At 44.9% G+C, this 18,370-nt stretch overlaps 1 protein-coding gene across 2 annotated transcripts in view; it reads left to right on the forward strand.

Annotated features, from left to right (window-relative positions):
- Positions 1 to 18,370, forward strand: part of INTS9 (integrator complex subunit 9) — a 62,259-nt gene that overhangs the window by 12,205 nt on the left and 31,684 nt on the right. For both annotated transcript variants that reach the window (XR_004356468.1, XM_032684641.1), the window contains exons 5-9: positions 2,899 to 3,038; positions 4,708 to 4,794; positions 8,927 to 9,047; positions 10,719 to 10,853; positions 13,982 to 14,093. Coding sequence is in view for 1 of the 2 variants with exons in the window: in XM_032684641.1 (XP_032540532.1) it covers positions 2,899 to 3,038; positions 4,708 to 4,794; positions 8,927 to 9,047; positions 10,719 to 10,853; positions 13,982 to 14,093 (595 nt within the window). In the remaining variant the exon portion in view is untranslated. The remainder of the gene's footprint in view (positions 1 to 2,898; positions 3,039 to 4,707; positions 4,795 to 8,926; positions 9,048 to 10,718; positions 10,854 to 13,981; positions 14,094 to 18,370) is intronic.

The raw sequence follows: 18,370 nt of genomic DNA on the forward strand, positions 1-18,370 counted from the left end.
TGATAACATCAGTTCTTTCATTTCATGTTGGGATGTTTCCTCTGTCATTCAAAGACAGACAATTGCTTTTGGGCAGCGATTTTTTTTTTCCCCTTCTGCCTGACCTTGTTGGCAGGAGGCACAAAACACTCCTGGAAGGTTGTTGTCAGCTTACTGGGGCTCTGACAATAGTGTTTCTGCCTTTGGATCCCAGGAAACTCACCTCTGGCAGCTCCTGACTCTTGTCATCTTGATTCTTCCAAGCAAGTTTGCAGCTCTGGTACTGGCTTTGGCAAGTGATTCCAACAGATCATAACCATTCCATCCCATCTGGAATGGTTATAATCCAATCACACCAAAAAAAACCCAACCCAAAACCCTAATAGTACAGGGTGCTTGTGATCTCTTGGGTTACTGTGCTATGGAAGGAATGTAGGAAGCATCTGTAGTTGTAGAAAATGCCATTGTGGCTCAGATCTGGGGAAGGATAGAGTTTTATGTGCTGGATTCCCTTTGGAATTGAGACCATGTGCAGGGAGGATAATCTGCTGGGGTTTAGGATGCTTCAGCCAGGCTTTCTGGTTACTTTTTTTGGACTGGAAAACACCCACATGTGCAGCTCTAAATAGGACAGACAGGGAGTCACTGCTTCATTTTACCCATGTTACCACTGCATGGAGCTGCTTCCCGGCAGTCCATGGTACAACAACCAGCTGCACTTGTCACCATTGCAGGGACTTTAAAATTGGCCTCCCAGATGTTTTCCAAAGTTCCCAACAGATGCCAAGTCTCCGTGAGCACCAGGAAGAGATGTGCTGGTGATACCCAGCTCGCACCTCGAGCTCACCTGCCTGCAGGAGTTTCGGGTGTCATGGCCAGCTGAAAGCATCAGCACGGTGGGAACGTTGCTGGTGTTTGGCAGGATAAGAAGGAGCTTGTGTGAAAGAGGCTTTGTCTTTCCCTTTGTCTCCTTCCACACCACTTCTTTTGAAGAAACTTGTCTGCAAAAGCAGTTAGTGGGAGAATCACGGTATCGCTTCCAGGAACACCATTGCCAAAGCAAGCCAAGATTTGGATCTAATCCAGCAGCCACAAGGTGCTAAAGGCTGTCTGGGCAGCAGAGTACACTCACACATGTCAGAGTGCAGGGTGCAGCCCTCTCTTTGCTTGGCAACCTTCTGCTCTTTCACTTCACATTTCAAGAAACATTTTGAAACCTCTTTAGTTCAAAGGCACTTCGGTGAGATCGCCGCAAGTCCCAGGGAAGATTTGACTTTGTTTTGGTTTTGACACCCTTTTCATCCTTTCAGTAAATGCTTCTGAGATGTGGGATGCTGAAGGCTGGAAAGTGGTGGTGTGTATCCTCCCAGGGGCTCACCTGGGCTGGGGTTCAGCTCAGGGCTGGAGCATCTCTGAGAGATGGGCTGGGAGAGCTGAGGGGGCTCAGCCTGGAGAAGAGAAGGCTCCAGGGAGACCTCAGAACCCCTTCCAGTGCCTAAAGGGGCTCCAGGAGATCTGGAGAGGGATTTGGGACAAGGGATGGAGGGACAGGACAAGGGGAATGGCTTCCCACTGCCAGAGGGCAGGGAGAGATGGGAGATTGGGAAAAAATTGTTTCCTGTGAGGGTGGTGGGGCCCTGGCACAGGCTGCCCAGAGAAGCTGTGGCTGCCCCATCCCTAGAAGGGTCCAAGGCCAGGTTGGATGGGGCTTGGAGCAACCTGGGATAGCAGATGTTCCTGCCCATGACAGGGTGTGGAATAAGATGAGTTTTAAGGTCTCTTCCCACTCAAGCCACTCTAGAATTTGATTCTGGACAAGTTGAAAACCAGTTCATGAAGGAACCAGGCCTTGACAGAAGGAGGCATCAGCGGATCCATTGATACCACGCAGTGAGTGTGTCTCTGCCTGGAAGCTCAGTGAGATAAAAGGTGCCCTGTCAGGGATCCCAGGATGGTGTTTCACCTCCTGTTCCCAGCTTGGAGATCATGGCTCCAACATTAGCTGTGATCATGGACTGAAACCATGAGTGCTTAGAGAGGAGTTAAGCAGCTTGTCACCAGAGCACTGTGTCAGCCCTCTGAAAAGCAGAGTGACCTACTTTCCTGCCTTTTTTATTCAAATTGCTGGACCAAGCCTTGTAATCAGATAATATGTGCTTGATGAGTGTTGAATTCCATTAGCTGCTCTATAATAACTGAGTTAGAGGTCATACATCTTGTAAATTCATGACTTGACACCGTTTGTGTTATAGCATTACCAGTAAATATTTCTAATTAAAATTCTTTTAACAATGTGTGAAATCTTCTGTTGCTCTCAGAACTCTTGTCTAAACAGTCACATCAAAACAAATTGGACCCACCCAACTGTTTTGTTGTAGCTTATGAATGAGCTTCATCTCCTGCTGTAGAAAATGTGAATGATAAAGATGCCAAGAGTTTACTTGGGGAAAATAAAATTATTTTAAGTGTAGGAATAAATACAGTCTTCATTCATCTCTCTCACTCTCCTGGGGTACAGTAGGATGTGCTGCATAAAAAAAATATGAGCCACCCTGCTAAAACAGTGCTGCAGAAGTTTTGGTGTCTGTTCCTCCCTGAGGAAGTGCACTTTGATAAAAGTGTGATCACCATGGATCTCCTAACAGCAGCCATTTCCATGTATGAAACACAGACAAACCCAGGACATGGTTTCCTTTTGGGGGGTTTTTAAATAAATCTTGTCAATTTGAAGGAAATATTAATCTTTGCCACAGCTGAGGCATGGCACGAGACAGACTTTTTTTTATATAAACTGGTTACATTCCTGCACTATAAATTAAAAAAAAAAAACAAACCAAAAACAGAATAAGAAGTTTTTCTGCCATTGCTTAAACGGCATGAAAGGGTTACGTGTTGCTTATCTCTCTGCTCTGTTTTCAGACTGAACTGCTTGACCTCTCCACAGTGGATGTGATCTTGATCTCCAACTATCACTGCATGATGGCACTGCCCTACATCACAGAGTACACAGGGTTCACTGGGACAGTCTATGCCACTGAGCCCACTGTTCAAATTGGCAGGTAAAGAGCCCCTTCATGTTCTCCACTCCTCTTTCATCCCTGCTCAGGAGAAGGTGTAAAGGACAGCGTGGGGAGAGCAGGGGTGTCTCATGTTCCCAAGAGGCTCTTAGGCAAGAGCTGAACACCAGCCAAGTCCTTAGTGCTGCAAATGTGTTTAACTCAATGTTTCCCAACCTCTGGAACCACCTTCAACACTTGCAGCGGGTGCTTGGTGTTGAATCCAGGCAGTTGATGTGGGACAGTAGATCTGGAGTGGGCTGAGACACCTGGAGCAGCAATTGCCTTATAGCCAACTTTGAAACCCATGGATTAGGGATTTCTCCTGCTCCTCTCTGATCCCCTTAAACAAAAGGAGTCTTTTCAATAAGAAAACTGGAAAAGGTTGCCCAGGGAACCTGTGGCTGCCCCATCCCTGGAAGTGCCCAAGGCCAAGTTGGCTGGGGCTTGGAGCAACCTGGGCTAGTGGAAGGTGTCCCTGCCCATGGCAGGGGGTTGGAACTCATGAGCTTTAAGGTCCCTTCCAAGCCAAACCATTGTAGGATTCTATGATTCCATATAACCACACTTTCCTCCACTCCATGGAAGGGAATTTAAGCAGACTTCACCTCAAATGACAGTGGAGATACATAAGCTCTGAATCCAGAGAGAAGCACTGAGGAAAACAGCAGCAACAGGAGACTGAAATAGAACATCTAAGACCTGATGTGGTCAGACCCATAATAGTCACCAAACTTGCCAGTGTATTCTTACAAAATTGTCTTGTTGATTGAATAGGTCAACACCAAACCCTGCAGGTTTGTCCCTTGATGAGGCCTAACTGACCTTGTGGTCTCTGCCTCCCTCTTGCAGAGCAGCTGCCATGTTCAGTAATTAGAACCCACATTAGGCCCTGGTATCTGAACTACTCTGTAAGCACTTCAGAGCAGGAATCTTTGGCTGTTAAAGGTCCTGTGCCCACTTCCCATGTCAGAGTAATTCCCCCATTGTGTGAAAACAAACAGAAAGTGAAGGCCCTTGTAGGTGAAAGGAATTGTATGAATATGACCTAGAAATAGAGCTCTGGGGTTGGTCCAGAGTTGAAGATAACAGTCTTGTGGGAGAATGTACTGGTGTGGTTCTCCCCATCCCAAGTAATTCCAGATGCCATTCTGCAGGTAATTCTGTGACTTCCTCCCTTCAAGCCTGCACACAACTACAGATGCAGTGAAATCTGCAGGGAGAATTTCTAATACCTGACATATTTCTCTGTCTCAAATGTGCACTGGTAGAGGAAGGAGGAGAGTTCCCTCTGACAACGTGCTTGGCTTCTCCAGGTGATAAACAGGCACCAGCTAATGAGCTTTCCTTGTGTGTTTTGTCTCATTCCATATGACAGGTTATGTCAGTAATGAAGGAATTATCTGGCACTTTCCAAATAACCCATAACCCAGTGGGGCCAGATCCTGTGCTGTCACAGCCAGGCAGATGGAATTGGGAATGCTCTGTGGAGAAAGAGGGACAGTGTTGGTTGTCGGTAATTGCTGCGATGGCTCTGTGGGAAGCTCCCTCTTTAAAACTGCCTGACAGTGTTACAGCTTGTGGGGTATTTTGGAAAGATCTGGGACAAAGCTCTCAACTCTCTCCTGTGTGAGGGGCTGCAGTACTAATTTGGTCCTGATCATCTTTTCAGACTCCTCATGGAAGAACTGGTGAATTCCATTGAACGCGTGCCAAAGGCTCAGTCTGCCTCCATGTGGAAGAACAAGGAGGTGCAGAGGTAAGGAACAAGTCACCGGGAAAGGTGGCTGTCCTGAAACACTAACCAGAGTTTAGGATTCACTGGAATGATGGGTCAGCTCCCACCGTTTGAGATTTCCAAGAAAAAGGTTCACTTGGGTCGGTTCTTTCTCTAAATCATTCACACATTGTTGGGCTTCCAACCTCCCAAGCTTGATTTAGTTTAGCTCCATGGTGGTGGATAAAACCAGCACATTTTTGTATTAACATCATAAAAAATTGTTGAAATTAGCAGGCTGTTTAAACTTAATTATATTGTATTGGAATAATTTAAATTTAAAATTATATTTACATTCGTGTTCACTGAAATACTAAGAAAGTCAAGACACAGCTGTTGGAGGTAACAGAGCAGTGTTACCTTTCTTACCATCTTCTTTTACACCTGAACAGCAGAAGTGAGATTTTTGGCTTTCCAAAGCTTCAGACCAAATCAAAACCTGAATAAAAAAGGTTATTTGGAAACACCATGTCCATTATTCCAGCTGTTCATCAAAACAAGGTGCTCAAAATTGAGGGCTTCTACATCTAGCATTTTGAAAAGCCTGTGGAATCTAAAAATTATCCATACAGTTTACTAATTGCAGATAATGCTTTCCTTGGAAATAAAACCAATTTCAGGTGCACAACATGTTCTTTGGAGGAGAGAGTTTCGTTTTTAGCACATTTTAAAGATAGGGTTGGTTGATTAGAAAGTTATTTTTAAAGGCTGCTTTGTGCATTTTTAATTGATCTGCCATTTTCTACCACTAATTCTTAAGGTGGCTTGATTTAAAAGTTCCTAAAAATGAATTGTTTCATATGTTGTAAAAGTAGTCTTGATATTTTCCAGTACCACAAAACAAAGAAATTAAAAATCTCAATTGCTGTGGTTTTAGCTGTATATTGTGTTTCCCTGCTGAGCTTAGGAGCAGCCTTTGCACTGTCACTCTCAGTCTTGTGAAGAAGGCAAGTAAAACTCGGATGTAAAGCAAACTAAAGTTTATCAGGATTCTCAGAATAGTGGGTTTTTTTCTTTTTTAATTTTGGAGTTTTGCTGGCCTGAGCAGACCCTCTCCTGCAGCTCCTGGTGTGTGGAGAGGGAGTTCTGGAGCCGTTATTCCCATCACACCCTCACACAGCTCCTGGTGTGTGGAGAGGGAGTTCTGGAGCCGTTATTCCCATCACACCGTGGTGTTTTGTATGCACAGTTTGAAGGAGGGTCATATATCTTGGAGCTCAGAGAATGTCACTTGCCTGGTGGTCGTATTTTAGGAAAAGTGCTGCCTGGCACTTCACATGCTGCTGACTATTCCAGAGGCAAGCACAGAGAGGGAATCTTTGTTCTGGTCCAGCTGCTGGAGGAGGCTGCAGTCTTTTTTTGTTGAAGTGGTATTTAAAATACATTTTCCTCTCTCGTATTTCTGAGGAAGTACCTCAAAATTAATGTTCTTCCTGGGTCCCATCATGTAACTGTTCTGAAGGGGTACCAGGGAGGTACTAAACAGCTATTTAGTAACATAAATTTGTATATCAGAAACTCTGCCATGAGGCCACAAACCAGTGCTGTCTGGAGACAAATCTGAATTCCCTTTCCACCTTTGCCCTGAGTTCCCCTCTTCACCTCCCTGTGCTTCTGTAACACAGAGCTCCCACCCACCCCAGAGGGCACCCAGGGACTTAATTAATGTTTGCAAAGTGTTTTGAGGCTCCTGGTGACAAGTGTCAGGCAGGAGTGAATGGAACTGATTATTAGAGCATGTGAGCAAACCTCCACTGCTCCACAAATCAGCACCTGGCTAATGGCACAGGCAGGGTTGGGCTGACATCCGTTAGTTAAGCAAATGTGATCCTTGAGGAATTGGGGTTTTTTAATACTCAGGCTGTTGCTGGGACAGAATATTTATTACTTCTGAGTGTAACTTGAGTTTCTCAGGCTGATCAATCCCCATTACTGCTTTGCAGTTCAGCTGGTCCCACTCTGAACAGTTAGTATAGAACACAAAGTGTTGTCATCTCCATTAGATAAAGCACTGGAGCATTTTAAATGCAAACACTGTATAAAATGTAATAATAAGTTCATTAGAATGGTTTACATTTTTCCATTATCATATCCAATCTGAACTAATAGCTTAGCCAGCTTTATTGCCAGTGGGTTTTATTTGAGATGAGCTCTGTAGATGTCAGCCAGGATATCTTTCAGACTGATTGGGATTCAGGGGGCAAAGAGGAAGTTTGCCTTATGAAAAGCACTTTGTTGACTTCTTGTTTGATGCTTTCTGATATCTTTCTCTGAAATATCTGAAACAGGCTGTTTCCTGAGGCTGAATGGGGGACAAGTTCTGATCTAGTTTGCTGCTGCATCCTCCTCTCCCTTCAAACAATTCTCTTTTATGTCATATCTTAAGTGTCACCCTTTGCATGGACCAGGAGGGATTGTCTCTGTGCAGATGCCCAGTTAAAAAAACAAACCTCTGAGTTTCTCAAGCCTAAATTTTGTGTCCTTGATGGTGCTGCTTCATGGTACCCTCCTGCTTGTGGCTGTCCCGGGATCTGCCCACAAACATCTGGTTGCTGGGAGGTGATCTGTAACAGGGTGTTGCCATGATTTTAGATGATTTACTCCAGGCTGTAAAGTATCCTCTAGTAACTGTACAGATTTTAAAAGTGGGTTTACAGATTTTAAAGGGTGACAGACTGAGTGGCAGCAAGGGCACATCTGAGGGACCAGCACCTCGTCGTCTCTGTGCCACTCACCCAAATGAAACCACTGGAGAGTGGTGCCACTGGTCTCTGCCAGGGATCAGAGTATTTTTACAGCAGAGACACAGAGTCAAGGCTGATAGAAACTTCCTTCCATCACCAAGGACAATTCCCCACTTTCTCCATTACCTGGAGAAATATTCTCCTCTTCCCAGAAGAGAAGCTCCTGAAAGCATCCAACACTAAATGCCTCTTACGGTGGGTTAAAGGCTTTTACAGGCAATTTGCTTCAGTGCAGTGGTGGACAACTATCCACATTGTTTGGCCTTTTGTTGCTTGACTTCCCAAAAAAGACCTTGAAGGCTTTGTTTGTTTCCTGAAGCACAATGAGCTTTCAGCCAGCGTGTGCTGGAATTACAGTTATCGCTCCAGACCTGTGCAGTGGTCTTGGCAAGAGCTGCCCTTAATCCTTTCTTCAGTATCTTAAATTATGGAGGAGTTCACTGACCTAGTAGATATAACAATAAATTAAATTCCTTTAAACAAATTGATCAAAGAAACTTGACCAATTTCCATAAATCTTTGGAAATTGGTTTGAATTAGCCTTTGATTTAGCATTGGTTTAATATACAAAAAAAAAAAATATCCTATTCTTCTTACGCATTTGGCAGCTGTGCTGCTTCCTGCCTCAGTCCATGTTCCTAAGGAAGATTTATTTCCCAGGAGTTAGCCATCCCTCTTAGAGCCTGTGACATTATAGTTCACTTCTTCCCTTGACAACGCTGTCCAGCTCACTTGCAATGTCTGTGAGGGGCAGAATGGATGGATTTTACTTTGGTGTAAAACATCTTAAATACTTCCGTGTAGGGGATTTCAAAGAGCTCTGCAGTGTCAGCTCGTGCATCCTTGCCAGTGCACTGGGGGGTGAGGGCAGGGAAGCTGAGCTGCAGGGACACGTCCTCTTGGAAGAGACCAGTGACAAATCTCAGAGCAGGGCCACCCCTGGTCATGGTCTGGTACCTGATTTTAATCACAGGATTGTCTCAGATTATTAGGGCATTAGATTATTCACATGTTTTCAGATTATTAGGATGTGCAAAATAGACACTGATCCAACATCCCAGTCATCTCTGCCAGTGCTGGTGGTGCATTTCATGTTGACATCTCATTTTTCAGTGATGAAAACACCACAAGAGTTGTGATAACACCTCGGTCACAGCTCCTTCTTTGATGCAAAGGCTGGATAGAACAGCAACGAGGAGCTGAAGGACAGCGGTCCTTGGGGTGGGGATGAATGGGCTGCTCCTCAACAGGAGCCCTGACTTAGAAGCACCAGGCATATTGAAAACAAAAAGAGTGAAATCTAAGATCTGGAGCATAGAGAGGGGTGTAAAAAGTCCACCAGGACATTCTGAAGGTGTTGCTGTGTGCAGGTTGCTGCCGGCGCCGCTGAAGGACGCGGTGGAGGTGTCCATGTGGAGGAAGTGCTACACCATGCCAGAAGTGAATGCAGCCCTCAGTAAGATCCAGCTCGTGGGATATTCCCAGAAAATTGTGAGTACCTCTAAAGCTGCCCTCAGGTCAACAGCAACAGCTTGTCTCCCATCTTTTCCCTGGAAATGCCCTTCCTTTTCTCTTTCCCCTCCTGCTCCTGTGTAAGATCTAGTTACTGTAGCCTAGGAAAGCAAGACTGGATTATAAGGAATGTTCCACAGTCTCTGCCTCCCAGGAAGGGTTTGGGTTTGGTGAAATCAGGGAATATCCATTTGTTTCTCCTCTTCCTTGGGGAGGCCAATTTTAAGGCGGTGTACCTTCAAATTTGGAGTTGATGGCCAGCCCACTGAGAGCTGGGAGGATGCAGGGAATGGATGGATCCTCTCTGTAAAGCCACATCCCTTCCTGAGTTACCGTATCTCACTTCTGGGAGTCTTTTGAGTGCTTCAGCCTCCACTTTCTTCCATGCTGTAAATTAGGGATTGTAAACAAAACCTAATGGTTCAACATGAACTGCAGAAACTCCCTTCCAAGAGCTCCCAGATAACACTCATTGTCTGTAATGTTGTTGACTATAATCCACTGTAGTTTCCAGAATGAACTGAACCAACAATTCCATAGTCTGCAGATCCCCTGTGGTTTGCAGGCAGCACATGGCCATGATCCCTGCTCCTGTGTGGGTCATGGTACCTGTTTTTATTATTCAGGGCCATAAGAAATAAAAAAAAAGGGTTAAAGTAAGTTGTGACTCCTCAGTATTCATGGGTTGTTACTCTTCATTTTCAACCACACTCACAGTGTGGATGCACCTCCTAATTTTACCTCTGTACATCTAAGCCAATCATTCTTTTACAATTACTGTGGAAAAAACCCCAAACATATTTTATCTCCTCCCAAAGGTAACTTTTAAAATTATAACCAGACTTTAGAGCCTTGGTTTACATGCTCTGAGGGATGGAGGCCCTGCCTTGTTCTCCAAGGCATCCAAATGTGTATTGAGATAGTAGAAAAATCATTAGTATTGCAGGAATCAGGTGCTTGTTCCATTATTCAGTAACCAGAAAGTAGATCACATTAGGGAAGTGTTCGTGGAGGCTGATTTTCCTCTCTCCAAACAAGGGTAACACATTGCTGTGTGCAGGTTTCTAATGACACCTGGGAAGGAGACAACTGTCAGGCTGCTCATGCTTAAACTAAAATGTGGATTGAGTTTGCAGGGTGGTGTTTCTAAATCACCAGTAGACAGCATCTAAAAAGAAGTAAAGTTAAAAAGTGAGTGAGTTTGAGGTTGTTTTCCACAGTAAAATTTGCAACCCAAGCAGAGTTTTTTGTCAGTGGAGAAGTGCTTGTCCTTCTTTCTCTCCTGCTGGCCAATATCAGTTTAATTTGACTAAAGGAGAATAGAGTTTTCAAAGATTTAAAGCTCCTACAAACTTTTTTAATACAGCAATGGCAGGCAGAGAACCAAGACCCTGGGTGATTCCTTCCTTTTGAGGTATGGTTAAGTTTGAGCTCAGTTAGATGTCACAGGATTCACATGGAAAAGAGACTTCATGGAGGCCCTGCCTCAGGAAAAGCACCTGTCAGAGCGTGTGTCCTGTTAGACATGAGCGATTCACAGCTTCATAAAGGCTTTGAGTAGCAGAACTGCTTTTAAAATTCACATCACTGATGATAAAATGACCTGTTTTGGGGCTCACCCAAGTTAATGTGTCTTGCTGTGTGTTCCAGGAGCTGTTTGGTGCTGTGCAGGTCACCCCCCTGAGCTCGGGCTACGCTCTGGGAAGTTCCAACTGGATCATCCAGTCGCACTATGAAAAGGTTTCCTACGTTTCAGGATCTTCGCTACTTACAACACACCCTCAGGTGCAGCCCCTCACTTCTGTTAGTCTTCTTTAGAAGGAAATGTCTTTGCTAAAAATAAAAGAAGGGCTTATTCCAGCTGGGATCAGGTTTAGGATAGAAGCCATCCTAAGGTAATTCTGTTATCAATGGCTGGGCTTAGTGGGCATTGATAAGACACACCCTGATAAGTGACAGGTATCAGTAGTTATGAGGGAAACATAACTAAAATTCTGTGTTATTGGTGATTTGATGTTCACTTATAACTCTGAAATTCTCTTTAAGCAGGAAATTTTCAACAGAGTTAAACAAGAGAGCTTTTGTGAATTTTTTTAAAATCCATATTTCACCAACGAGTCTTCACAGACAGTTCACAGACTGCTTCTATATCACTTCTGAAACATCCTTCCTTGGGAGAAATGATGGCTAACTGCCTGCCAACTCTTCCACCCTGCTCTGCTAAGGGCAAAGTCTTTATAGTGCTGTAGATGTAATTTCCAGTAAATTAATTCTCTCCAGATCCATAAATTCTTAGTGCAAAGAATGGTTTGAAGTTTGCGGGGCCGTGGGCTTCAGAAGTTGTCAAAATAGTTAAAAGCATTATTAGCGGGAGGTATTTAAAAATAATTTTAGCAGATGTGTCAGGTGGATGATCAGTAAGTGATTTCCCCCAAGGTGGGGATCTGTGGAGTGCTTTGCTTCTGAGCATCCTTCACTTAAAAGCTTGTTCTCAGGAGCTGAGCAGCTGCAGTAGAGAAAGGATCCTTAATAGTCTGGCCCTTCTTCAGCTGCACAAAATGTATCAGAGCCCCTAAATCCCTTCTTCTCCTCAGCCTCATTCCATCCTGGGTTGTGCTCTCTCATCCCCTCCTAGTGAAGGAGCAGCAATATTTGACAAGGTATAAAAGGAATATTTCTGTGAGGAGAAGCTTCTGTAAGAAGTAGTTTGGTAACTGAGAATGTTTTGCCTTTGTTGATGTGAAGGGGTGATTCAGTTTATCAGGTCAGACTGGCCACACTTCATCATTTTCCAAAGGTGAACATTTCTCTGGAAACTCCTGGTAAAAGCCTTGTTTTTATGGAAATTAACTCCCAGGGGCAGGGAATGGGGTGTGAGTGAACAGCCCATGAGCTCTGATCTGCACTCACTGCAACCTGCAGCAGAAGTGGGAGCATCAGGCAGGGCAGTTTGAGCTTAAAAAGTGCAGGAGAAGGTGCTGGGAGCCTCCCTGAAACCCGAGGGACCTGTTCCAACAAGAGATGGAACTGGGATTATTCACTGCTGACAATGCTGCTTGTCCCACGTGCTTTCCAGAGCCTCGTTTTTTACCATCCAGTCCCTTGCACTTTGCTTAATTTTACACTAACCCATAGTTTGAAGAAATATTTTACCAGATAATGAAAATCACATTCAGTTTGCACTTTTCCTGTCATTTACCACATCACGGACATCACCAGAAATCAGCATTGTCTTGTATTTGCTCCCAGATGCTTTTTGAAGGCAATGGGTAGTTTTTCTCCTGGGGTTCATCCCTGTGAACGCCAGCACAGGCTGCTCCAATATGGATTCTGTAATAACTAAGTGGCTTTTGTGAGCTGCCAACCAGCTCTTCATCCCTCTGATGTTTGACAGACAACATGCAATGATAACAATATCTTGAGTGGCACAGAGGCAGAATTGTGTTCAGCAGATCAGCGTTGTTTGTCTGACCTGTTTCTCCACAGAGTGGTGGTGAGCAGTTCATCATGAAATCCCCAGTTTTTGAGCAGTGTGTGAAAACAGTTGCTGCACTTTGTGTTAAAAGGGGTATCCTTTAAGCATATCCAGGGCTTTCTGAACAGCAGCAAAACCTGAGCACTTTTCCAGCGAGTTGGGAGTTAGGCCTGGCACCATTAATTGTTCCCTTTTCTGTCTTCTGGCAGATGGTTTCTACTGAAATTTTGCCTCCCCCTCTCCTGAGGCTCGAATTGACACCGTTGCCACTGAAGTGGAGAACAGGAGTTGACAGCACAGGTTCAGACGTGTCACTAAAAGCTTTTTAAGACATATTCTTTACATTAACCCACAAAAAAATCAATGCAGGCCCTCTCAGTGCAATGGCATGTGAAATTATGTGGATCTAATATGGCATAATCATTATGTACATTATCACAGGCACATTCCATATTATTTTTTATTGCCATTATTGGCATTTCATTTTCACGGACACACTACGGCGAGTCGGAGATGGGGATAAATCTCACGTGTCAGGTCTGATCCTACAAGGGGGTGCACAGTGTAAACTTCTGTCAAAGTTGATGTGAAATTCCCCTGTTTGTTTAACAGAGCAAGGTCCTTCTCAACTGCTTCAGAATGGCTCTGGGAGCTGTAATCAGGGGAATTAACCTCACAGTGGTCTTCAAGGTTTAGTGATCTCTTCATCAGTCTCTTCTGGCAGAAATCTTTCCTGGTTGGTGAGGCTGCAGAGAGTATCTACTCTCTGTTTACTAATGGGGGAAATGGGTTTGCATTCTCATTCTGCTTTAAGAAAATACCAGTATAAAACACGTTAATTAATAGACTTAAGTGAAAAAAGGGTGAAGGATGATCCTTGGGGGTTCTTCCAACTCAGGATAGTCTATGATGCCGTGATCCTGTGATTCAGATTCATACCCAAAACTGAGAGCTTCAAGCCCAAAGGCCTTTGCTGATCTCACCTCTTCCAAAGGGAATCCACTGAAGGGTTGAGGAAAATGGTGCTGCCCCTGTAGAGCCCTGGAAATCAAAGCTGACACCTGGATTTGCAAAGGGAAACTAGAGCAGCCAGAGCTCAGAATGCACGTGTCAGACCTTCCTGACTCACTGCCACATCCTCAGCAAATTATGGCCTTCTCAGTGCTCAGCTCCTGAGGCCATGAACTGATTAGACTACAGGGAATTCTCTGGGATGGATCCAGTTCCAATTCCGCTGTTTGTTTGGGCTCTTGGATGCAGGTGGACAGTTGTCTGTGTTTTTATTAACTCCAGTCAGGTTTCCACAGATGGAGGAACGTTAAGTTTAAAGTGTTCCATGTGTTCTCCTTCTTGGTCACTGTATCTGTTATGTCCTGCCCAGAGAAAGCTGTGTTATAACTTCCCATTCCTGATGTTGTTTCCCTGTGCTCTGTTCCAGCCCATGGACCAGGCTTCTCTTAAAAACAGTGATGTTCTCATCCTGACGGGTCTGACCCAAATCCCCACCGCCAACCCGGATGGAATGGTGGGAGAGTTCTGCAGCAACTTGGGTAGGTCACAGAGGGAAATCTTCTGCCTGTTTTATCATCTTATTCATGGCTTTGGGTGGGAAATAATTCTGAGATTCCTGGAATTGAGTAAGTTGTCCAGCTATAGCTGCTGGCATAAAACTACCTGTTTGGATTTTACGAGGTGCTCCTGATGTCATTAATACGGTAAGTGCTTGGAGAGACACAAGTTGTACCTAAAATGTTTTGGAATGGAACAGGTATAATGAGATTTAATCATCTGCTGCTCCTGGTTTGCTAAGTATGTCACTTGGCTGCCAACAGGCTACGTGTGGCCTGGGCTTTGGATATTGTTCCCAGCTGAAATATTACTATTTCCTTCCTGTATATCAGCCAGTGTGAAAATCTTAACGTGCTTTTTTATGACTTTCAGTTTTGAAAACAAGCACATCTGCTTCCCTTCTTACACCTGATTTTTAAATATATCGAAAGCAAACAGCACAATCTCTGTTTAAAAAAAAAAAAAAGTCAAGATATATTTATAGACCCCCCAAAAATATAAAATCTAATCAGATGCTTTCACAGCTGGAAAAGCTGATAATTGCAAAGCTGTGATATCAGTGTGAATGACAGCATTTTCCAGCCTGTTTGGAATGTCACATCCAGTGCTGTTCTCTCCTTTTCTCCCCTTCCCCCAGCTCAGTTCCTCTGTGCTCTCACCCTTCTTCCATCAAACCACTTTCTTATGTCTGTCCTGCTGGATGTTGCCTGAGATCTTCCCTTTATTTTAAATTCACCACTTTTTGCGAAGAAAACTAAAAAGTTTGTGATGGGAGGATCCTTACAAAAGTTACCAAAAGACATTACAAGACTAAATCAGACTGAATTCCTGGTCTTGTGGAAGGTTCTCTGCCTGTGGCAGGGGGTTGGAACTGGGTGATTTTTAATGTTCTTTCCAAACCAAACCATTCAATGATTCTCTTATTAAAACACATTTTTGGCATTTTATAAGTGTGAGAATCAAGGGTTTTACCAAAGATCCTTCTGCCACTATCCTGGCTCCAACAGGATCCATGAGCAGATACCTGGAGAAGAGTAGAACATAGTGAGATTAAAGGATACTCCCCTCTCATAACCTTCAAGTGTTTTTCTTTCAGGAATTTCCTGAATCCAGCATGGCTTTTGTGTAGTTAGTGAAGTTCAGTGGATTTGTTCCACCTCCCTCAAAGCTGTGTTAACTCTTAACACCTGTGACTTCCTTTCCTAAATGCTGTGTGTTTTACATGTGTGTATTCCACCTGTGTTTTCACTGTTTTTAAGCACTGTTGGTAATTTTAGTACCCTGTGATCAGCTTTGGTGACATTGCTGTGGTAGATCCAGATGTGCTGCCCTTCTCTGTCCCTCCTGGACCTTTAGGGGGGATCATGGTGGCATGATCACCTCCCATCATGCTGAGTAAACCCTTTCATTTTAATTAATCATTGCTAATTAAAATGCTTTTACGAGTTGAAGTCTTAGAGATGCACTTGGGCCACAGCAAAATCCAGAAGTTGAATGTGCATAAATAAACCTGTTACATATGTTGGTACAGGTGGGTTTGTCTGCCCAAGCTGTTCTGGTTGACAGGGACACTCTGAACTATTTTAAGGAGTTTGCAGAAGGTCTTCCAGCTTCTGTCTTGAATGAGACAAACTCAGAGAAATGAGAAAATCGTTAAAAACCAAAGGAAACTTCATGCTTAAAATAATGCCATTGGAAGAATCTGGAATGGGACTTGTATTAGCCAAAAAACAGCAATCTGAAGAAATTAAGTAATTCTATATTAATACAGTGTTCACATGATACCAGCAGCAGTTACACATCTACCCAACATCAGGAGGAGAAAACTGGGAGTCAGTCTTCTTTCAAATGTGTAAAAAAGTGAAAAAAGCAGTGGGTTACTGGGAAAAACAAACTGAGCACAGTAGTTTTCGTCTGTTTTTCCCATTTCCAAAATGTTCAGGGGAGTGCAGAAGCAGCTGAGAATTCACTTGGTAAAAGCTCTAAAGCAGACCAAAACTCACCAAAAATGGGTGTGATGAGCTTGGTGAGAAGGGTCATGAAGCACAGAAATGGAAGTGTGAAAATTGCACCTTGATCCCTGTTCTCATCCCAGCACGTGGAGTTGTAGAGGCTGATTCTCATGATTTCCAAGTCACATCCATGATTTCCTCTCCACGTGGTGTGTGCAGCACTGAAACCACACCTTGTCCCATCTCTAAATCCCTCTCAGTTTATTCCAAACCCCTCTTTTCCATGCTCAGCACCAACGTTCTGCAGCTCAAGGAGAGCAGTTGTATTTTCACATTGCCTTGGGCATCATCAGAAAACTGTCTGTGGGGACAGTTTGGGACATTTTGTGTGAGTGTGTGTTTAAATAAAGCAGAAAAAAAAAGCACAGTTTGCTTTTTAGGTGCCAGCTTGACCTTGTGGTGGCAGCTGTTGGAAAAGCAAGGACCTCTTTGGGAGCTGTGAATTGAACAACTTGTGATGGAGCCACTGAAGGAGACTAAATTTGAAATGCTGAGATTGTTATACAACTTTTTATCAAGAGGGTGCATCCATCATTCCCAGAGATAAATTGGGCTTTAAAGAGCTTTCAAATAGACGTGTCCTCTTACTGACAGCTCTAGAAAGTTGTTGTAGTTGTGCAGGGAGCCAGACTGGACCTCCTGCTTGCTTGGAAAGCAATATGGTGAATATTCATCTCTTAGGAGGAATAGGAATATTCACTGGGCCAGTTTCAAGGGTGCATCCTGTGCCACCAAGAATATGGGATTTAATGGGACAGCAACCCTGGGTCCCTGGCCTGGTGGGCAGCTGGCTGGAAGAGTGCTCCACTCCCTGGATTGGGATTTCATATTCCTTATGTTATTTCCTCTGTGGCCTCAGGAATCCTGAACTTCTACTTGTTTTCACCAGAAAAGGCTTGAGGTTCCCAGAGTGGGGAGGGAGAGCTGTGAATTCAGGCTGTGTTGGGTTTGCATGGCCAGGTTCTGGTAGCTGGGGGGGCTGCAGGGGTGGCTTCTGTGAGGAGCTGCCAGAAGCTTCCTCAGGTCCAACAGAGCCAATTCCAGCTCCAGGATGGACCCACTGCTGGCCAAGGCTGAGCCCATCAGTGATGGTGGTGGAGCCTCTGGGATAACAGAGTTAAGAAGGGGAAGAAATCCTGCACAACTGCAGGCAGAGAAAAGAGGAGTGAGAGTATGTGAGAGAACCAACTCTGCAGACTCTCAGGGCAGTGCAGCAGGAGGGGCAGGAGGTGCTCCAGGCACCAGAGCTGAGGGTCCCCTGCAGCCCATGGAGAGGCAGCTGTGCCCCTGCAGCCCAGGGAGGTCCATGGGGGAGCAGAGATCCACCTGCAGCCTCTGGAGACCCCACACCAGAGCAAGGGGATGCCCAAAGGAGGCTGTGACCTGTGGGAAGCCCAGGCTGGAGCAGCTCCTGGCAGGACCTGTGTCCCCATGGAGAGAGAAGCCCACGCTGGAGCAGGTTTGCTGGCAGGACTTGGGACCCCAGGGGGGACAGATCCCACTGGAGCAGCCTGTTCCTGAAGGACTGACCCTGTGGAAAGGGATCTCACTCTGGATCAGCCTGTTCCTGAAGGACTGACCCCATGGAAGGGACCCACACTGGAGCAGTTCAGGAAGAACTGCAACCCATGGGAAGGGCTCACACTGGAGAAGTTCCTGGAGGACTGGCTCCCGTGGAAAGGATCCTACACTGGAGCAGGGAAGAGTGTGAGGAGCCCTCCCCTGAGGAGGAAGGAGCAGCAGAGGCAATATGTGATGAACTGACCACAGCCCCCATTCCCTGCACCACTGATGGAGGGGAGACAGAGAAATCAGAATTGATGTTGAGCCAAGGAAGAAAAGAGGGGCGGGGGGGAAGGTGTTTTTTCAAGATTTGGTTTTATTTCTTATAACCCTACTCTGATTTGATTGGTAATAAACTAATTTCCCCAAGTCAAGTCCGTTTTGCCCATGATGGCAATCAGTGATTGATCCCTCCCTGTCTTTAACTCTCCCCACAAGCCTTTTGTTACATTTTCTCCAGCCTGGGTCAACCCACCACAGAGGAATGAAACTCACATTTTTTTGTGGCCTGGACACATTCTTTAACCTGCACTCTGATCCCAGCTGGTGTGTGCAGCATTCCTGCTGCTCTGGCTGTGGGTGCTTTCCTTTGCTCTCTGCAGAATTTTCGGGTGTGTAATGACACAGTGCAAGTTCTGGTCCTGGAGCCAGAGCCTCGACTCCCACCCCCAGATGGCTTTGAA

The sequence above is a fragment of the Chiroxiphia lanceolata genome, chromosome 3 (genome assembly GCF_009829145.1).
Source record: "Chiroxiphia lanceolata isolate bChiLan1 chromosome 3, bChiLan1.pri, whole genome shotgun sequence".
Taxonomy (NCBI): domain Eukaryota; kingdom Metazoa; phylum Chordata; class Aves; order Passeriformes; family Pipridae; genus Chiroxiphia; species Chiroxiphia lanceolata.